This window comes from Agelaius tricolor, unplaced genomic scaffold, assembly GCF_023055355.1.
Source record: "Agelaius tricolor isolate 1412-34295 unplaced genomic scaffold, bAgeTri1.0.p SCAF_1, whole genome shotgun sequence".
Lineage (NCBI taxonomy): Eukaryota > Metazoa > Chordata > Aves > Passeriformes > Icteridae > Agelaius > Agelaius tricolor.
Window position 1 is genome coordinate 13,207,807 of NW_027269261.1, and position 23,250 is coordinate 13,231,056.

The 23,250-nt window shown below is 40.0% G+C and overlaps 1 protein-coding gene across 2 annotated transcripts in view; it reads right to left on the reverse strand.

Moving 5' to 3' along the window:
* The window catches only part of ALK (ALK receptor tyrosine kinase), a 307,510-nt gene that overhangs the window by 96,111 nt on the left and 188,149 nt on the right, over positions 1-23,250 (reverse strand). For both annotated transcript variants that reach the window (XM_071423517.1, XM_071423510.1), the window contains exon 5: positions 8,829-8,956. In XM_071423517.1, coding sequence (XP_071279618.1) covers positions 8,829-8,956 — 128 coding nt within the window. The remainder of the gene's footprint in view (positions 1-8,828; positions 8,957-23,250) is intronic.

Here is a 23,250-nt window from a genome sequence, read left to right on the forward strand (position 1 = left end):
GCATAACCTAACATTGGATTTATGCAGTTGTTCCTTACAGCTCTAAATGATCTTTTAAAAATCCAGTCCATCATTTGGGCTTAAGTGCAAGGAATATTCTATTGTTTCCAAGAAATCATCTACTCTGGATTGTGGTGCACCCAATTCCACCAAAATAGCTTGGATCCCAGTATGGCACAACCCATCATCTCACAGAACCAGATGGATTGCTTTTCAACTCTGAAAGTTTTTAGGTATCCAAAGAGCTGCACTGTTCATCTGTATTCACATCAAATGAAAGATCTACCACTGATATTTTTGGAACATGATAAATGTTTCTTACAGAGTTGACTAATTTATATTTATATTTCCTTGTAGATCTGAAAAAACATTTCCAAACCTCTGCCTATGCTTACAAATTCACTGATACTCCATCAATCATGTTCCATGAACATTACACTTTTGGAATTGGACCCAGGATCCAGCTGACTCATTTAATTGCTTGCAACCTCCCAGTTATAGAAAACTTCAGCAAGCAGTAATTTTAAAAAGGGAGGGAGGGGAAAAGGTATGTTCTTAAAATTTCTTTCATGTAATAAAAACTGACTGCAATTTAAGATCTTGCCATCCATGTGTGACTTCTGGATCAATAAGCCTTTCTAGCAGGGCTTTCAAAGGCTCAATTCATAAAAGCCCTGTACACCTCATTTATGGAGGCACTTGGTAAAGCTGCCTCCCTTCTCATCCTCATGATGGAAGGCATGTCTCAGGTGCCAGGCAGTAATGATGGCATTTTTGAGAACTCCTAGGGGACTAAGGAGTGTGGTTCCCATTAATTTGTGCTCCAAAGTCACCTGGCAGCTTTTAAACATTGCTCTCTCTCCCCACGTTTTTTGCAACTTCAGAGTAAAAGAATTGCAACATACTGTCTTAATGATACTGCCTGAGACTCTGATGGGCAGCCACTGGTTGTGAATTTCCAAATACAGCATAAAAGACTTTCATTTGTTAAAAGGGCATTCACTGCTTTTGAGAAAACTTGGTTCCCCTTTAAAGATTCTTAAACTTTTCAGGGGACAAAACCCCAGTGCAGTAGTTTTATTCAGCTGTCATTCTATTTATGGGCTATGGATTTGATTTGGAATTACAAGGTTGAGGCTTTTTGGTTTCAGTTGCTCTATTGCAGACTGTCACTATGTCCCTCAGTGTTGGCACCGAGGTGCCACACCTCTCCTATGCTGGATACAGTGCAGGATTGTAAAAAAAGTCTGTGGGTTGATTTAGTAATTGGTTTGCTCAGAAAGCTGACTGCAGTAGACCTGGCAGAAACAGAACAGCAGGACAAAGCCAGCAGGGCTCCTGAGCCAGGAAGGGGAAGGCTTTGGACAAAAAGAGCTGGAGAGGGTCATATAGCACAACTGGGGCAGATTTACAGTGAGACCTCTCAGACCCAGAAACCAAGCTGGACTTGAACTTTTCAGAGGATAAGCCCCGAGGTACAGAAGTGCCCTGAGCCAAAACCTTAAGGACTCTACCCTGTGAAGAAATAGGAAGAATTACACTTTTTTTTCAATCTTTTATGTACTGCACTACTACAGAGAAGCAGTGACCACCTCAGGACCCACCATTTATATGTGTGACACTTAAGGCTTTAAAAAAAATAAGATTCTTGCTGTTGGCATTATTTCATTTTCAAGCAAACACAGAATACCTTCTTTCCTTATTGTGCCATATTATCTTCATTCTTGTTCTTCATCTTCCAAAATCTATTTTGCTCATTAATGCCTCTGAGGCTCTAGCGAGATGTGCCACCAAATGGGACTAGTTTCCATCTGAACATCCTACATATTTATCTTTGCTTTTGATAATTTTAAATGTTAATGGATTAATTCTTGTGCATTTCATTAAATTTTGACAATTCAGTGCATTTCTCTCACTTGGTTTCTTTGCCGGTTCAAGAGATTATCCACTTAGTTCAGTCTGGTTGACTGAGTGACTATCTGATTAAGCTTGATTGCCCTAGTTAATTAATTGCATTGTAAATGTTTCTTCCAATCACTTTCTAACTGGTCAAACTTTTTAATCATTTCCACCATCTAGACCAATTATTCCTGCCTGATATCCTGTCGTTTGTTCTCAGCGTTAGCGATTTGTCACCATCTCTCCCTCTTTCTGTAGGGATCCTACAAGCAAGGTGGACAGACACTTTTCACAGGAGCACGTAGTGACAGGACAAGAGGGAATGGCTTCAAACCGAGAGAGAAGATGTTCAGATCAGATATTAGGAAGAAATTCTTCACTGTGGTGAGGCACTGGCACAGGGTGCCCAGAGAAGCTGTGGATGCTCCATTCATGGAAGTGTTCAAGGCCAGATTGGATGGGGCTCTGTGTAAGCTGGTCTAGTGGGAGGTGTCCCTCTCCATGGCAAGGGGGTTGGAATTAGATGATCTTTAAGGTGCCTTTCAACCCAAACCAATTCCCAGTCTGAGATTCTATGTTTCTCTTCTTTTGCTGAATCAGTCTGACTCATTTCCTTTCTGCTCGATCATCTCCCTCTTCTGTTCTGACTTTCTAAGCTTCCCCACTGTCTCTCAGTTCTTCACAAAGACCACTGCAACTCTTCACAAACATGAATCAACTTGCACAGTCAGATCTCAACAACTCCAAACACCAGTCCTATTTGAACCAACAAAACCTTCCTACAGCTAATAGCGAACTTTATGGATATAAAACAGAACTCTGACCAAAACTATCCCTCTTTTGCAAAATCAGGGATCTCCATGTCCTCTGTTACAGGCCAGCAGTCTTTTGGGGTTTATTAGGGAGAGAAAAAAGGAGAGTGAGACTGTCATCTACTTACACAGTGGAGGCAGATTGCATAAATCTTTGAATCTGGAGTAATACCGGCTTAAAATCATTGGGTCATCCGTAAATCATCATTGTCCTTCCCATTTCTCAAGTGATAATAGCAAATCCTATGATTGTTTTAATAAATCCAAGCAGTTAAAACATCACAAGAAGTAAGTGGCAGCAATTAATAGTAATAAAAATAAGTTCAATTTGGGGAAAGCAGATTACAGAGTTCATTTTCTTTCACTGAATCAATGGCTCCCCTGTTGAAATAAGCCTTAATTAAAGGAGAAGGTCAGGATAAAAATCATATACAGCATTAAAAAGATAATGTATTGGCCAATTCTTCAAGGTGTTAAAAAGTACTTAAGACCCACAAGTGCCAACATTTGCAATGTCTCTTGAGCAGTTCCTAGTACTTCTTATAAGCAGGTCCTTCTCTTCAGACTATTAAGGCTTTGGATTTTAAAGGCTGAGACTTCTCAATTCTGTTTCTTAACCCAAGCCAGCTAACCTTTTCTGAGCTAGAGAGGATAAACCTGCTCATTCTGGTAAGGCACACCTATTTGGAGCTGTGGCAGGTTCAAGCCTTTCCACCTTCTGCGTGAAAACATCTATTTTAAAGATGACTTTTACGTGCATTATAAAACATTTCTTTATATCTCCCTCCTCCATATCTTAAAACCCCAAATATATGGCCAGTTGATTACTAAATAAAACAATAGGACACTGTCCCCTTTTTCACCAAATTAGCATGGCAGACCTATGAAAGCCAAATTCTCTAGATATTCAGGTTTGCTTCCCCGCTGCTGCTCCTTTGATGAGCACATGAAGGTTCTAAATAGATTAAATTATTCAATATAACCACCACTGTCTAAATCTGGCTCTGCAAGAAGTAGGTGTTCACAGCCAGTAACAGAAATGCATAATCACTAATTCATTACTGCAAGAAGCTACTCTACCAGTAATTGAGTTACTGTGCCTCTTCTGGAAGAAATGTTAAAACTAAATTTGCTTAATTTTTTTTATTCCTAGCATTACAATAACTTAATTTTAAAAAGATGAAAGTGAAAACAAAGATAATCCCCATAACAAGTTCATTAAATTTATTTTACTTAAATTGGCACAAACCACAAGTGACATAACTTTTACTTTAGAATGACTTTAAAATTATTTAACTTCACTACAGCCACCACCCTCATCTGCACAGCAGTATTTCCTCTGACACAAGATCCCTACAGGATTAAGACACAAGCAGGTTAGAGATAGTTTTTGGCACACAAGCTGAAATCAGAATAATCAGTCATAGCTGATGAGGGAGCAGAGGTGAATGGGGAAAGAAGGTGGTCGCCAAAGCATTTGGAAGCAAATATTCTCAAAATAGTAAGGCTTTTCCAAATACCTACTTAGTGAAATTAGACCCACAGGAAAACCAGACCAGTTGAACTGTGTAAAGAGCATAGGCCACTTGTTGGAAAATGCAGCCAGTCTGCCTAATTTTATTTTTTTAAATGAAGAAACATAATGCCAACATACTGAATAATCCTGCTGGTTTCAATTAGCTCTGGACCTTTTCTCTGGCTCAGTAAGGTTCTTAACCATGGCATTAATGCCAAAGGAAATGATCCAGCTTCTTTTACACAAAAATCACCTGGACAGGCCAAGTAATATTATGGTAAATGTTAATCCTAAACCTCAGATAGAGACAGCTACTTCTGAAATTATGACTACTTTAGTTTTTTGAATCCTGTTTATTTTTGTTTTATAACAATGACAAAATACTGACTGCTCATTTTCTGCTCACGTGTTCTCCTGTATTTCTGGACAGAGGTGGATCTCCAAATCATATAAGATGACATGATTGATTCTACTGAAGGTTCATACCCTCACTCCTCCATCCCATAAATAGAACCAAGCAAATAATGAAACATAAAATATTGTCACAATTAATCTAGTGGTTTAAGAAAACTTCTGTAAATATCTTGCAATTCTACCCAAATGAAAATTACTTAAATGCCATACAATTTTTTTTTTCCAATTAATAATTAACATCTAAATGAGCTGTGTGTCATGTGGGGCTTCAGCTTGAAATGTATGTTTAATTATTTTATAGTGAGAAGATGCAGTTCCTGGAGCAACTCCCCAGGGATGTGGGAGAGGCCTCATCACTGGAGGTCTCAAGATGCAGCTGGGTCAGGGGTCTAGATAATCTCCCCCAGATTCCCTTTCACACAAAACTGTGCCAGATTCTCTTTTGAGTTTCCTTCCAACCTGGCCCGTTCTGTGATTCTCATAAACTGATATAATCTCAGTCTTCTGTTGGGAAGAGGTTAACTTTTCTAGCCAATTTTCCAATAGGAAGCATCAAGAACTCGTTTTGAAAAGGGGCTCACTGGTATTTCATTAAGTTCAGTTAACCACAACATCCTGTCATTGAATTAATTTATAAGACAAACTGCAAAAAGAGAGCATGTGGGAAAACTGAAATGATACATACCCGGGTTTTGTCCGAATGCACAGAAACATCATTTTAGTAATGATTCAGATGCATAAGCAATCCTGTCTGGAGAGAGCCCTTATTGATCTCCTGCAGCTGATTCATAAATCTGTTGCTAGAATATTTATCAAGCGGTATCATGAAAAATTCTATCTGGCGGTTGATCATATTTCCTCGACATGTTGTAAGTCTGTATTTTCACTCTTCCTTTGCTCGCTCTCCTTTCAGTAAAATTACCTCCTGATCTTCAAAAATTTTCCTTTCCTGAGAGGTCCTGTGCTTTTGATCACGGATTTTGCCTTTAGTACAACCTTAACTCCAACTTTCAGAAATTTGCATACATATTACAGCCATCAGATCATTACAGAACTAACTGCCTACCAGCTCCAAAGGTAATGTGTGTTTCTGGGTACTTTCAGTATCTACTGAAAAAAGGCAATTGCTGAGTGGACAGAAGCATTAACTTAATCAACAGCACACGGTTTCTCCCCTCTCCAAAATAAATGGTTTTTATGTTGCTTACTGAGCTTGAAAACTTGAAAGCTAAGTGCTTCCTCTTGGACAGGCTGAGTGTCTGAAATAACGGCTTTTAACAGCCCTGGAGCATCATTAAAGCTTTAAGACATTTCAGAAGCATTTGGTCTCCACGCCCCTTAGGTAAAAATTTACTTAGAATTGGTAAATCGAACATTGCTAAGTCAAACAATGTCTTGTCATTTACTTGTGCCTACTAATAAGTACTTTAATTAAGACTTTTGGAAATAAGTTAGCAAATTAATTAATTTACAACTGCAATAAAAAAATCAGTAAGAAACCCATTAAATATCATAAATAAGTCAATACATTACTTAAGAAATGAACTCTATTTTTATTACTAGAAATTACCATCCACTATAAAATGCCACAGTACCAATTACTTTACTTGTATAAGTTACAAATTTCTTAACTGATGTTATTAAATTAATATATTACTTCTCTGCAATTTGTATTTTTTTTTGCTTTTGCTACTGCACTTATTTAAATAGTAAGTTGTAAGAAAGAGAATTAGGCAATCAATAGCTTAGGTTTTACACACTGACAAACACAATTTGCTTCACATTTAAGTCAGTAATTGAAAGTCAATTGGTTGTAGCAGTCCAGGCAATGCTACCTGTTAGCTGTCCTGAGACAAAACCTACAGAAGTACAACCAGTCTTTGTACTGACTGTAGGGGCTCTCTGATCAGATTCGAATCCTAAGATCGAGAAAAGACTGTAAGAACTTTCCTTCTATTATGGGAATTGGGAAATATGAAGATATTCAAGTGACAATTAACTAGACTTTTTTGACTTTTTTAAAAATTCAGAATTTTAGCAGCATCAGAATCTCCTTAAGTTTTTTATTTCCCATTCGATCCCATATAAACAGTTATTTTTCAGATCAGATGAAATATTTTTTTCCTATACAAAATCTTTTCTAAGATTTTGCATAGGAAAATTAAGGATTAATTAAGGATATAAAAAAAAATGGAATCACCAACGTGCAAAAGCAAATTCCAACCTCAAAATTCGGCATTCTTCAAGCCCTTGTTGTTTTTCACCCAGAGGGTGCTTGGGCCCTGGAACTCTCCGGGCTCTCCAGGGCAGTGGTCACAGCACCAAGTCTGACAGAGCGCCAGAAGGGTTTGGAGGATGCTCTCAGGTACATGGGTGACTCTTGGGGTGTTCTGTGCAGGGCTGGGATTTGGACTCAATGATCCTCATGGGCCCCTCCCAAATCAGCATATTCTGTAGATTCTTTCTATATCTGTGCCTGTGGAAATGGTACCCTAACTTCCTAAGATTGTATGTACTCCCTAATTTATTTTTAAATGGTGTTTATGGTCTTCAAAAGGCTTAGAAAAATCAGGCTGAAGGCATGTTTCTATTTCTTAGATATTTCTTTCTCAAATTCACCCATGTTTTATGTGCTTCAGCAGCATTAAGGTATCCAAGTAGCTAAGCTGCCCAAAGGCTTCTAACAGCTGCAGAAAAATTAGATTTAGATTAATCTTTTTTTATTGCTTTCCCTATTTTCTCCAAGCTTAAGGTGTCACCCTCAGCTGCTCATCACCACCTCTTTCCTTGTAAAAGTACACTGCCACATCTTCAGCTGTACACAAAAGGCTTAGTGACCTAAACCAACTGAGAATAAGAGAACAAGTGGTTTTGTTCTCTGGTGGCATTGTTCTTACACTGTGTCCTATAAGCAGGGCAGAGGAGTAGGTGTTTGCTACAAATCTGCAGGCAAATTGGGACATTTGTTCCTTCTTTTGCTCAGAATGAATCTAAAAGGCCTCAGCCCTTGACATCCATCATTGCACAGCAGTGCTTGCTGTTGGTCAGAACTCCCAGCCCAGCACCTTGGACTCACCCCTGAGTGCTCCCAAAAGAGGAGTTCCTGTGCCCACAGTCTGTTGCACTGAATTCCCAAAGCATTGGGGATGACTCGTGTCCTTACACCAGCAGCAGAACAGGCACCTGCTGTCTGAACATGCCTTTGCTTCCAGCACAATGTCAGGCTGCTCCTTGTTGGAGCTTAGAGAGCACCTTTATGTACAAACAGTGCAATAAATCCTTTAATACAACTGGCCTTTGTGGAGAGCAAGGTAAATGACCAGAATAATGTATGTTCTGCAGCACATTTCCCTGTCCTAGAGAGGCTGAAAGGAAGGACATGCAGCTCAACTCAGCACTACTCCAAATAAATAAAATGGACAAAAAGTAATGTGTTAAGAGCTATAAGTAGTAATATTCTTCACTGACACGCCACCTAAAGATTTCAGAATGATTCACAGAGTCCATAAAACTAGTAGAACTAATATGCAGCTGCTTCTGGCACAGAGCACTGAATTTACATACTTGGATTAATTACACAGCTTGTATTTAAAAAAGTAACCCCCATTTAGGTTGCCCATTATTAAAATTCCACACATTACATGAAGCTATTAGGGCTGCTCAGCAATAACTGCTTTGGAACATTGCCAAAGAAAGTCATACTTTATTAGAATCAAGCTTTCCGCAGTTGTTTAAAAAACAACCCTGAAATTTGTAACCATGAACATAAAAAAAGGATGGCTTGCAAGGTGTCTGTCAAGGAAGCCCTCATCTGCTCTACTTTCTACTGCAGAAAAGTGAAGTTGTCAGGATATGCATCTGGCAAGCCAGGATGAATACTGCTTCTTTTCTCTCCAAATTAAATTTTCATAGCTATTCTTCCCAAATGGGAAAAAAAAAAAAAACAAAAAAAAAAGGCAAAGCAAACCAAAACAACAAACTTGTTTTCAACTTCTTGAAGGAAAGTTTTAAGGCAACATTAGAAAAGATCCTTCCCTGAGAAGGACCCTATTTTATTTTTTAAAATTTAAATTATTCATTTGACAAGAACCTTTCCTTCTGTGGCATCTGCAGCAGTCAGAAATCGTGCTTCTCTCCACAAAGGCATCAAAGCACTATAAGCTAGAAACAATAAAATACTCTGTTACCTGAGCTGCAGTTCTTCATGGCGAAGGAATCCACGGCTGCCACGCTCTTGTTCCCATTAGGAACGTATTCCAGTGAGATCCGAAATGGTTTCTCCAGGTGTCCAACTCTCCTTTGAAGCAACACCCATCTGGTCTCATCACAGAGCAAGAGGAAAGAACACAGGAGAAGAGCTGTAAGAAAGGCTACTGCTTTACAAATACCAAATCCCCCAAAGGAGCAGCTCCACTTATGGCTGGTCACACTGCACCTCCTACCCCAGACCTCACTTCCCTCACAGTGCCCCATGCTCTGGGCCTTTCCCTCCCATGGATTCTGCAAAAGCAGGACTCTAAGCACCACGATTTCCACCCAGCTAAGATGTGGAAACCCAACTAAACAGCAGCTCCCTTCTGTCACTCTTCTGTGCCCCCAGATGTCTGCCTGCTGTTTAAAGGAAGCTTAACTCTCTGTGCAAAGAAAGCTGTGAAATCTGTAGCACACGTGCACATCCTCTTTAAATATCATTCCTGAGCCTCACCAAAAACTCTCTTAGTCACTCAGGAAATAAGGCAGTCTCCAGGGCTGTGCAATAGCTCTGAATTCCCAGCACTGCATCACTGGTTGAGGTAACACATTTTGCTTTTAAAGCAGTTGGCCGGAACGTCTACCTGTGCAGGAAGCACCACATCTAAAATGTGTCATTTCTCCTCCTCCACTTCCTGTCCCTCTTTTCCTGCTTACCTCCTTCCCAAATGACAAAAATTCCCAGCAAGTAAATCAAGGAAATGAATTAGCAGCCCTGGAGATTAACATCCACACTCCAAGACTGCTACAACTTAAGTCTGCTCGTTGCCAAGAGTAAATGAGAACAAAAAGCCTGTATGAGCTTTATTTATTCCCTGAGATGCTGGAAGACATCACTGCCTGGCTGCCTACCTCCTCCCCTCCGATCAGCTGGGTCTGCTGCTTTACCTGAAATAACTTCCAGCCAGAGAGCACAAAAACTATTCCTAGACCCCTGATTCCAATTCTGTATCCCACAAGACATGTCTAAAGGTAGACAGTTAAAATACAATCTGTCTTTTTGCCAATATTCTGGAATTCTGCAAGGAAAAAAGTTAAGGAATTAAATACTTGTACAATAACATGGTCTGGCCCATCTCCCTTTTCATCCTGGGGCACAGGCTGCCAATAAAACCACTTGACACCATTTGTGAACAGTTCCCAAGAGGCACTGTTACCTCAGCAGTGATACGGATCCCATCCCCTGTTCCACTCCAGGTTATCAGGGCCTGCTCACTAACCATAAACATAATCAGAGACAACAGATTCTGTAAAGTCACTCAGCCACTACTAATGCAATTTTTTCACATTTCTCTTCTGTTACAGGAAGAATTCAGCACCAAGGGAAAAGTCCCTTTGTAGCATACTGTAAGTGGTCAGCTGGAGCCTAACAAACCAACAGGGCCTCACAAAGCCTATTAGGAAATGCAGCTCCAGCTGCAACTTTTGAAAGATGAGACCAAAAATGTATTGCGTTTCCTTAAGTTATTTTCAAACACCAGTATTAAGCATTTTAGGGGAAGAGTGTAATTATTTCTAGTGTCAGAAATTTTTCATTGCCCTTTGACAAAAGCCCACATTTTTTATTCCTCTTACAAAAAGATTTCCTTGTCAAGTACCCCCACCACCTCCCTGTATATGTGTTTGTGTTTGTCCATGAGCTGGGAAAAAGAACACTTTTTTTGCGGGGGAAGGGAGGGAACCCTCTGGAACAGATCTTCTGAGCAAAAGAGGCTACACAGTTTATCTGGCATGGATTTCAAGAATCTCCTTCTCCAGATGCATGCCAAAATCTGGATGTTATGAAGTTAAGAAACCCTTCTGAAAGGAAATATAACAACATGTCCATATGACATTTGCACCAACTGACCATCCCTTGGTGCCTGCTGTGAGCATGGATCAATCCTAAATTGCAGACCCTACACTGTGACAGAAGCTAGGAGACTTTTCTTGGTTCCAGAGGCAGACATGTTGTTTGTCTCCTCAGGGACACAGTGGTGTCATGATGCTCCACTGAACTCAACAAAATTCCCAGCAGGCAAGGAAGCTGCTGACAGGTATGTGAAGGACCTAAAGAATTAAAGTCCTAAGCAAGGGTTGCAGAAGGACCCTGCTGGCAACTATTGCAGTTCAATGTGCAACTCAGAAAAACAAACACAGCTTTTTCATGATTTACTAGGTGTCCTCCTCCCTCTTTTTCCATTGAGAAGAGTGAAAATAGACTGCTAAATTTCATTTTTTGTTTACAGTTATTTTTATTTTCACATCTCATCTTCCACCTTCTGTGCTCTAGGCTCCCACTTGAGAGGAGGATGTTGAGTCCTCACTCTTTTTCTGTCCCACTCCCCCCAGAGATAAATCTGCTTTTGCTGAAATTAAATAGAATAAAGCATTGAGAGTATTTTAAATGCCTAGCTTCTGTGTGAGTTATTTCTTCTGATGTCATCTCAACTTAGGTATATTATAAGGATTAGAGGATACAAATTTCCCTACAAATAGAGCCAAAACTAACCCTGGATTAAATTTGATTATGAAATACAAAAGCATCTGTATGTCATGAAAATTGTTTTCCTCAGCTTCAGAAGACTGATGGATTTTAATTCCAAGTACGCAGTGGCTCTCAACAATGATTTCCATTTCTGTGCTACTGCTAACCCTCTGGATAAATGTGCCAGGAGTTTTAGGAATTGCTTTTTTGAGTTACTGGTGCAATAACTTTAGTTTGAGATTCTCAGGCCTCTCATAGTTTACCACAGAAACTTTATTAACTCCCAGAGCTGTTGCCAAGCAGGTGTTTTATATCACCACCACACAAGACTGGAAAAGGCAGACTCACTCAAGCCCAGATTCATTACTAAATATATTCATACTTTGTGGTACAAATTCCTACAATAGGGTGCCTGAGATTCAGAGATTCATGTGAAAAGAAATGCCAAGTATCAGCCTCTTATTTTGGAGACAAAGATGACATTAACTGGGGATTTATCAGGGACATTAAAAATAGCTCCAGGGTCAGCAGAGGCACCTGTGGGCAAATTCGGATAGGAATCAGTTCTGCAATCATTCTGTGGCAGATTTGGGACTCTGATCTCCAGACCTTCTGTATAACACACTGTATTACACAGACCCACACTCATTTGCACATCCTGTACTATAGATAGGCTGCCTGGCAGCAGCATCAGCAAGATCTACTTCAGCATAACCAATACATATTAGATGTTAATTAGCATAGCTTTATTAAATTTCTATCAGTGGTCTACATGTTATGAATCTAATTTTAGAAAGCATTTTAGCAAGGTAACAGAAAGCTACTTCAGTTGTCTTTTGGGATAGATGGGGAAACACCATGTAAGGAGCCTCATACTGGAGTCATACTTTACCAGCCTGACAGGTTTCTTTGCTGAGATGATAGCACAGAAATAGCACAATAAGGTGATAGCACCTTCTTGCTCGAGGAGGAGGGCAGTGGATGTTGCTTACCTTGACTTTGATAAGTTTCCAGTACTCTCTCCCATCCCATCACCACTGACTGATGGAAGCTCAGACTGTGAGTGGGCATGAGGTGGACTGCCTTGGAGGGTTATCACCAATGTGCCAAGTGCAGCTGGAAGCCAGTCATTGGGAGTACACCTCTGGTTTCAGAGTGTTTTCTGTCTTCACTGATGGCCTGGATCATGGGACAGGCTGCACTACCAACAAGCTTCCAGCAAGACTGGGAGAAGCAACTGATGCACGGGACAGTTGGGCTGCCACTGGGAGAGGCTGGAAATTTGGGTCAACAGGAACCTCATGAAGTTCAAGAAAAAGAAATGCAAAGTGCTGCCTCTGCAGAGGAACAACCTCATGCACCAGCACAGGCCAGAAAGTGGCTTTGCAGAGGACAACCTGTGGGTCCTGGTATACAAAATGCTGAGCCTAAGCTAGAAACATACCCCCAGTGACAAGAAAGGCCAATATTTTCCCAGGCTACACTGGGAAACACAGATCAAAGGGGTGATCCTTCCTCACTACTCAGCTCTGGAGAGACACTTCTGGAGGACCAGGTCCAGGGCAGCCCTTTCCTGCACAAGACAGACATGAGGTACAGAAGTGAGTCCAGGAAACAGCCACAGGGATGATTTAGGTACTGGAGAATCTGACATATAATAGGAGGCTGGGATTGCTTGGCCTGGAGGAGGCTCAGGAAGTATCTTATCAGTGTTGATCCATTATGGGTGAATGAAAAGGAGGCAGATTTGGACAAGGGTATCCAATGAAAGGACAACAGGCAAGCACAAGGCGTTTTCTTGGACTGAAAGACCAGAAATTCCATGAAAACACAAGAGAAAGCTTACTTGCTGTAAGAGTGACTGAACACTGGAACAAGTTGCCCAGAAATCTTATGGAGTCTCTATTTCCAGATATTTAAAGTGGGAATGGATATAGCTTTGGGTAACCTGCTTTAGCTCACCCTGCATCAAGAAGGGAAGTTGGACTACTCAGTCTCAGGGGTTCCTTCCAACCTCAACCATTCTGCATTTGTGAAACACAGGACCCAAAAGCAAACCACAGCAGGTAACAGATTACTCCTGTTATCCTCTGCATGACCTCCAAGCACTCTACAGAGTGATCACTCAGCCCAGTAAGCTGACAACTGCAAGGACAAAGGCATCACTTATGCTACCCAGAGCTATCATCACATAGCCTTCAACATCATGGCCTATTTCTACCACAACAGTGGCCATAATAACCATGATGCTCACTCTGGATACTGTCTCAAGCAGTAAAAAGTTCTGCAGTTTAACATTTTAAATTAAACTTTTATACTGCAAAGCAACACACTATGTTGCATTGTTTAGGCACTGCTCAGTGTATTGTTACAAGTCAGATCCATCAGGTCTTTCACTGAAGCTGCATTAAGAAAGAAATTGTCTCAGATATCTAGAATCTGCAATATACATCAGTTTAGACAGAAACTAATAGCACTGTGGTCTTCAGTGATAGACTAACCCAAAATCCTAGATACAAATATTTTCAGACTTTAGAAAAGGTCAGACCTGGATGAGGATGTCACCTAGAAAGAATTAGTTGCTTAAAGAAAGCCTGGGCAACACCCAGAGTTTCTATCAGAAGGCTTTTCTCCAAAACAGAAAACACTACTGAGAGAACCTGAGCTCAGGTTTACACAGGGGAGCAAGGGCTACATTTTCAAATGGCTTCTTCATACTCAGTCCTTAATGTGAAGGTGAGCTGGACACAACCTTTGGCCTCTCTCAGCTCTGCAAGGGTGAGGTGCTGGGTCCCAAACAAGCCAAAGTACTTCTCTGTAGCCTAACTTTTCTTAAGCCCCCCATCCATGACTCAGTTGGCCAGGCTCTAGGTTTCAGAAGCCACAATCCAGTTGTCATGGAAACTTGAGAGGTAGCTAAGACGCTCTGGTTGTTCATGCAGCGTGTAGCTTCAGAAGGAACACTTTCCTGATTAATTCTAATCGATACACTAATGCTTTGGATGCCATTTTGCATGCTCCTCTGGGTAATGCCAGCACTGATTAATTGCAAGTTCAAGTCAGGATGATCTCTTAGAGGCAGTGCATTAAAAAAAAAGTGCTAGAACTCTCAAGTAAAGTCTCAAGCCAGAACCCTGCATTTGTCTGCCTTCATGGCTAAATGATTTTGAATCCAATTAACACTCACATACTCTTTCATCCTGTTAAAGAGGGGTTTCAAAATGCTTGATTGCAGCAAGCTTTGGGACTTCAGTTTACTCCCATGTACAGCAATCATCTTTTTGTGATCATTCCCCAGACTTCCAGCTAATTCTGGAAGGTAGAATTAATTTCTGTGCTGTCAGCCAGTCTGACACCTGTGCTGCCACCTGTGCCACCACCAACGTCTTCAGGGGAGTGCCGTTTGCACTGGGCCAACAGCAGAAGTTAAGTTTCACCCAGAATACTGTCCTAGCTTTGACAGACCCACCACTTTCTCACTTTCACAGAAAATTTGAAAGCAAGTCTTCAACTTACAACAAAAGTATGGAAATTATTAGCAAGAAGCCCCAAAGAACCAGTGTTTAAATCACAGTAAATCAGGGCTAACTGAACTGTATTGTGGGGAATAAAGAGCTCCATGGGCCCTTCAAGGGTCATGAATCAGCTCATGTGCTCCCAGCAACAATTAATGGCAGGTTGAGGGAACACAAGAACTTCCAACTATCTCCTCTCCTTGAGGCAAATGTTCTGTGAATTCAAGCTGAATTCTGCACTCTCACCTGCACTTTCCAGAATAAAAACTGTGGAATTGAACAGACTCCTTGTAGCTAAATTGAGTGACAGTGTGATTTTATTTCTTCAGGTTGAGGCTCTCATGTAAAATATTCCTGCTGCTACCAGCACTCATCATGGTGTGGCTGCAAGAAAAATGCAGTTATCTTGGCAAGGGCTTAGATTTTCTCTCTTTGGTAAAAGGTTCTGCAAACTTTTGGGAATTAAAAAATTAAATATAAATAATAGCAGCTGTGTCAGAGTATTTCGCATCAAAATCTGCCTGCAGCAGTGAAAATATTAGAAGCTGATTTTTGAGAATGAAACCTTGTTAAGGGTGGAATTAAAATTAGTGCTAGGAGTCCAAATGAGAATTTTTTCTCTTTAATGGATAAATAGGGGAAAGAACATAACTTTTTCATCCTGCATGGCCCTGCATAATTATGCAGAAGTTTATAATATGTTTTAATCTTGCCTCCATATTGCTTCAGACTTTCCTCTGCTTCAACAATTAATGGGCACTGCAGAAAGGAAGAAGCAGATAAGACCTTTTCAGGCTCGAGTCAACAGAAAATGAAAAAATGTTTTCAAGAGGATGCCAATAAAATTTATAGAGACAGGATTAGAAATAAAATCATCTACAGGAGTCTGGGTAAACTCTTTTTTCATTAATTCAAACAATATAATACATTGCCTTGTAATTATTTTTAATTATCAACTTTAAAGTAATTTCAGTTTACTGACCCTAAAATTACTTAAATGACATCAGGTCCAGAATTTAAAGCATGATAATATAGTCTTGGAAAATGGGAACAGATAAAAATACTGTACAATAATGCAAGCAATTATTTAACATTAAAGGAGGAAATTCTTGATGTACAACACAAAGTTTGCAATGTTAATTCCTCTGCTCATTGATAATTTTACTTTATAAGAGCAAGAAAAATGGGAAAACTTTACTTTTTAAGGGAAAGAAAAATAGTATCCCTTTTCCTCTATTGATTTAATGCCGACTGTCTTTCTACCCTTTTCTTTGGCCTTTTGCATAAGCAAGACAAAACTGTAACTGGTAGGTTAAATACAGCTGAGACCTTTATTAGGGTCATTGGATCAGACCTTTAGCATTCCTGTGAGTGGCTCAAGAAAGCTTCCCACCCTTTCCTCAAAATGCCTTTAGAAGATGCTTTCACAAAAGTTTTGCCATTAAAAAAAAAAATTAAAAAATTGAAATTATTTTCTTTCCTGTTACTCTTTCAGTGCTTTTAAGATGAAACCGAAACCACTGCCACCTCCTCCCAAGAAAGTGTGCTGTAACTGTGCTTGGTTTGACCAATAAGCCAGGCATTGAGTAATTACCTTGCCTACAACAGGAGTCCAACAAGATTTTGACTCCAAAATGCAATTATACCCCCTCATGAGTGCTGGAAAGGAGGTTAAATCTACCCTCTCTCTGGAATTGCAGTGCTGGGCTCCTTTGTACAGCTGCTCCACTGAGAATTGTACAGCTGGGAAGATATTGCAATATGGAAGAAACTGCTTTAGGCTTCAGTGAAACACAAGTTGCCTGTGAAGGGTATTTTTTAATGTTCTACTTATTCCTAGCCAACAATGGAAGTTTGCAATTAAGCCAATACAGTTTCTTTGGTAGTGGACTCTTCTCCTGTGCAGAGAGCACGCTACGCAGCCACAACATGTGGGAAAACACTCTACACAGGAAAAACTATTGAAATGGCAGAAGATATACCTACAGAAAAAATACCTGTCCTTGTTAACTTCCACAGCGTTAAAATATTATTTTTTAACTGCCTTTCTGAATGTCAGCTAGAAAACTCACTCTTACAAAGATTTTGCCTTTCTAACTTGTTTGAAGAAAATTCCCTGCTCTGAAAACTTGTGAAGACTTGTATTTGAGCATTGTGAAGAACTGAAAAGGTAGCTGACTAAAGAATTGCACACTCACAATTAAATCTTATTCTTGTGAGTACAAATGAGAAACTTTTTACAGGATTTAATACTGACTCAGCCCTGGAGCAAAGAGCAGAGGAACTGTAGAGGGATTCAAAGTCAGACAATGAATTTATGCTGTATGGTGGAGGGCAAACCTCTTTCCAAGAGAGTAATCAATTTTCCCCTGGAAGGTAACCCACTAAATAAATGGCAGAGTTATTATCAATTCAGCTAATCTTTTCAAAAAGTCCGTGGAATGAGTAAACAAGGTTTTTACAGGACAATTTTTGTTACTGACCATTCCAAAATGTAAACTTAGTGCTCTAGACATGCTAAGAAACTCATCAAATAAAAACTCTATCGGACAAGAGTGGATGAGACATGAGAAAGCATTGTTGGTTTTTTAAATGACAGAACCAATTATTTTAATTAGCTACTTCATCACTTCCAATAAACAGTTCTGATGTTTTTTGTGGGAGCTCCCCATGGACATGACATGGCTAATCACTCCAGTAAGAGCCTTCTGCAATTGCAAGAACAGTAGAGCTCATCAGCTTGCTCAGAGGAATGTGTTCATCTGGCCCTGAACTTTTCTTTACATTCCCCAGTTAAACCACACACAACAGAACTTTCTTCTGCCTCTTAAGCAGTACATAGTTGGAGGCACTCCTGGGATGCTAAAATTAGCTATCACATCCAAGATGTAGCCCCAAAACTGATGTGAAAAGAACAGCTCAGCAGACCTTTCTGGTGCACAATAGCTCTTTAGTGTCACCTCCTCTTGTAGCCCTCTCCCTGTTTGCTTATCAGCTTGATTGCACCCACTTTAACAAAGCTAACACTGCCAAAAAATGAAATTTCACTCTATGAAACCAAGTTGCAGTAACTGTTGGCAGCATGTAAGCCCAGGCAATACCAGGAACACTGAGCATTCATACAAACCACGATATCTTTAGGTGGTTGTACAGACCTCACAGCACTTTAGCAAAGAAATCAAACATCTCATTTTTCAGGTGGGTGAAAAGGAGGCACAGCAAGGTTATGTGATTCATTTAGTCAGTAGTTAGATAGAACTAGGATCAGAGATAAAAGTTTCTTATTCTTATTCCTATGTCCTAATCCACTGCATCGTGATGCTTCTGATGAGGGTAATTAAATTTCATGCTTCAGGGAGTAACTTAATTGTCTTTGAGGATCAGAAGGAAATTCCATCCTTTCAACACAATGTACAAGGCTGCTTAGGTGTCCCAAAGAATAGTTTTCATTTTTTATTTAAATATTGAAAGTAAAACAATCTAATCCTAATTACAGCCAAATACAGTCAAGGCTTCAGAAAGACAGAATGTCTTTTAAAAAGCAAGAGTAGTGGCAAAATACTCTGAAATTATTTAGTCCTCAACAGCTGTGTCTGGGAGACCAGTTAAACCAGGATTTTTGCCTCCACACTCAGCAATGGCTTTTCATGGCACAGGTAAAGGGAATAGGAATATTTTATCCACTCACTACCTATCTGGTGGAAATAAAGCCATGAAAAATTTGAGGTTCAAAGTTAGGTTCAAAGAGTGAGTGAGAAAGAAGATTTCACTGACGAGAACAGCTGTGCTTGCTGTCTATCCTTTACAAATATGTTGCAATTACCTAGCAGCTGTAATAACCTAAACTTGAAAATCAGATATCAATACAGCTAAAGCAAGATTAAAGACTAGATAAAGAACTGTTTGAATCATTAGGCTCAGAAGGATTTACAGAACATCTACTCCAGGCATTCCTGCCCACTACAAGACAGTCCTCCAAGAGGCTCCTAAAACCCATTTCATCAGGTCAAATCCCATAAAAAGCTTTCTGGTTAAAAAGAAAAAAAATAGCCTGACTGGGTATTAGAGATTCCCAGAAACAAAAAAGGCTGGCAGATAATCCTCAGCAAATACCACCTTTCCCATAACTTCAGCTGTTTCCAGTCTTTGCCCGCAGCACAGAGGTAGGAAATAATTGCACTGGGCAGAGCATGCGCCATATGAGATGCAAAACAAACAAGTAAATAAGAATAAAACATGGTGCAGAACAAAGAGAAGTGAAATGCTTCCCATATAGCTGTACAATACAGGGGATATCTATGCACTGTAAGCAATGTGAGGGGTAATAGGAAAGAAAATTGCAGGTGTGAAAATAAAAGATGCATTTCTTGATGAAAATCTTTCTTTTCCAATTTAATTTACCTCCTTCAAACACAGTAATTTGAAAGAAATGATTCATTAGGAAGGATGGGAAATATGAGGCTTGGAATGCAGACAGGTTTCATCCACTACTGCTTATGCAGCAGGTATTGTAAGAGTTACCCTTTTGGGGAAGGGGCCTTTGAATTGTATGACTCAATTTCGAATGGAGAAGGAATTTAAAATAAAAAGAGAGAGTGACTAAAACAGTCACTTTGTCAGTGTCCTCAAAGAGAAGGAACTTGAGGGGCCAGTGTCTGCTCTTCAGAGCAAATGACACTTCAGAAGTCAGACAGATCATAGCACTTAACAAAAATGTCAACTTTAAAGAGACAGAAATGCCACCAAAGTGAGGTTTGCTGCTGCTTTCAACACAGCAGCAGCCACAGCAATGTCCAGTGCTGACAACATCTGCCCCTCTTACCACATTTGCAACATATACACCAGTAACATCTGCTGGGTAGATCCAAAAATGCTACCAAAAGTCAAGTCTAGTTTTCCCACACATGTTGAGACTGTTTCTGTCCCACTGAGCCAAATCTCCTGAATTTAGTATTGGGCATTTCTGAAAGAGAATCAGAGCAAGCCACACTGAACATTCAGAAGGGAAGTCAGGAGTAGCCAGCTGCATCTGTCACTGCCTGCAGGTATGAGTTTAAGACACTGTCTGGTTTCTCAGCTTCCCAGAACCTGGAGCATGGAGCTGTTTTATTTAGCTCAGAATACATTTGCCTGTTAGTCTCAACATTTGGCACACACGCTTCCTTTGAGCATAAATAGAAAAGTCTTGACAAGAAACATGCATAGAAAACAGACTCCACAAGATGTTCCAGCATAATATACTGGCTCCCCACAATCAAATAAAAAGGTTCCTAAACCAAAAAGCTCATTTCCTTGGGTTAATATTGTCAATGAAATTGAAGGTGTTTTTGATTCTAAAAGCACACGAAAACATGAGGACTGTCTTTAGTATTTACTGATAAAGAAAATACCTAGGCCTTTTCATGCATTCCCAAAATAGGAGTCCTGACAATGCTGCTCATCTCAGTATTACATTAAGTTGTTTTTCAAATTCAAGTAGTCCTTTTTTTAACAACATCAGTAATTGCAATTCAATAATATTTTCTGAGATAGCTCTTGCCTTTAGACACCCTTCTCGGAAGAAGACCATGCACTGCAGCATCCAGGAAAGCTCGGGAGCACAGAAATATGAGCTTAGCCTCAAAGAAAAAGTCTCACTTACAAGCTCACTTGTATTGGGCAAAGGCTGGAAAGAAAACCACAATTCCCTCACAGGGCAAAAATGAGGAAAAAGGTCCTTGCCATGATATTTCAATGTGACTTCAGAAACACTGTGACATTTCTATGAACATCAGTATAAAAAGGTATCCTTGGTACCTGAGGGTATTGTAAGGCTTGATTAAGTTAATACTCAGCTCAGTGAAAAAGGCCAAACAAATTCAGGCACTATTCCTACCCTGTGACTTAAACCCTGTTTGCAATATAACATATAAATTATACTCTGAACAAGGATGAGTTTTTCTATATGAACCTGCAACAACCTTTGAGCACTTCAGAAAATAAGGCTGCAGGAATGCAAAATATCCACACGCAAGAGTACATATTGTCAGATCACCTATATGTAGGAAAAACTAGGGAGCAACACCAAAACTGCATTTCTTAACATTAATGATCCGTTTCATGCCACATCAAGAGGATTTTTCAATGTACTCTTTTCTAGAACTATTTCCTTGCTGTTCTTCCTCTCCTGAGAAGAACCATAATGCAAGTTTTGTAGACTGATACGAAATACAGTAAAATTTCCACTCTTTCTTTCCCCCCTCACTGCTTTTCTACATGGGTTGCCTACTCCAAAGTAGAGTTTTGCCTTTTTCATCAAAATTTAGTTTTATTGACTCTCAAAGTCCCACAATGACCTCTAATTTTCCCTAACAGGCATAACCACAAGGCTCTCTGGGCTCCACATTTGCCAAGGACAATCGATACTGTTCAATAAAAAACAAGCCATGAACCACAGCAGCCCCTACCTCTGCTTAGCTCAATGACTTTATGCAGTTTCAGCTTGTTCTTGGGTGAATCAGCTCCTGGGAAATTAAAGAGTTCAAATCCAAATGCTCCTGCACCCTTTTTGCTTGGGGAAATTGCCTCAGGACATATTGAATTCTGGTCACAAGGAGGTTATAGTTGCCTCAGCCCATAGGATGTGCTGAGCAGTGGGCTGAAAGAAGATGAAATTATGCTAAAGCTCCATCAGAGCAATCAAGTGCTTGTGTTTTAATCTATAGCTCCATTTCTTCCACAGCCCTGCTGAAAATATCCATGTCAGCCACTGTCAGCCTCACACCAGCCTTGCCATTAGCCCACACTGGGATGCCTTTCCACTAATTAAGCAGAATTCATCTGACATGATGACTAAACTCTCCTTTTCTAGACAGCAATTTGGAATTGAGCTGAATGCAGGGATAAGGTAAAACAGCGAGCAAAGGAAGGTGTATAGAGAAAGACCATGGGTATACTTCAGCTTCTATGGACTGCATGAAGTTTTCAAATTTTATCAAGGACTTCAGCAGCAGCTTAGCCTGGTCATTGCTGTCCCAAGGCAGGAGAGAAAGGAAGGGCTGCACTGCAACCCCTAGCCTGGGGTGAATTAGTGCCAGGCACTCCCACGCTCTGCTCATTTACAGCACAATTCCAAGAGGCATTTCCCTGTGTGAGCTAATATAAAAATCAGTGCAGAATGTAAAAATAATGACCTTTTGGCCTAGTAATATTTTACATTCACTTTCAGTTTAAGTCACTGAGAATAATGGAGAATTAGGACGTCTGGTCTTGTAGGTGAAGTGAATTCAGTCCAAAGACCACTGTGGCCTCAGAGCAGCCTTCTTGTCACCTTCTCCCATTTTCTTCCCTCTTTGAAAACTGAGACAGCACACTAAAAGCTGTGGCAAATGAGGCAGCACACTAAAAGCTGTGACAAATGCTCTCCAGTAGTTCTATCTAGCAAGTGGCTGTGTTTGAGATTCATATCTACAGAAAAGGCCCAGAACATGCCACAGATCCATCAGCATTTTAGAAGGTGAATGAATAAAGTACTTAGAAAGCAGAGCAGCTGTTTCAATTATAGCATTAGCAGCCCAAGCCCTAAGCACTCAGTGCTCCTGGAAGCCTGAGGGTGGGTAGGGAACAGAGCCATCTCCATGGATTATAATTAAAAGACCAAGGCCAATTGCACATTCAGAACAAACAGGCAGCAAATGCTTTGGTTGCAGTTGGTCATTTTCTGTTTCAGCCTTCCAGATTTTTGGTTTTGGTTTGCAAATGTGAACAAACCCCTTTCAGAGTATGCCAAGTACAAGTAACTCCAACAATCCCATCCTGCTGTTTATACATTTTGCAGTTTCTACTACATGGTGGGGTGGTGGGGGGAATTAAAAATTTAAAAATTGGGGCATCTTCCCCTTCTACTTTCACAGGGACAAGTTTATATCCTGAGGCCCTTAGAGGCTGCAAAACATTCATTTCCAAGCAGGTAATGTCCCATGTAAATCATCACCCCACTACAATAAAAGAAATGGTGAATCTATATTTTATATTTCCTGCCTGCTTATGCAAACAGTGTAAATTCAAGATCTTGCCTTATAACTTTTTTTAGTTAGACATCTAGTGTCTAACTCTCAGACAGCAATGATTATATAGAAAATAATGGAATTGGCTCAAAAGCACACAGAGATTCTTCCCTGGGGAATTTCTGTTCAACCACACACCACTGAGTGGACAAACAAAGTGAATTCAATTTTACTAAACAACTCTGACTAAACAAAAAAATCAGGTTTATTCTTCTGACCATATTGATTCATATGAGCATACTATATGTAAAAATAATGGAACCATATAAAATAAACCATATGAAATAAAAGAAACCATATAAAACCATATAAAATAACAATAAAAAATAAC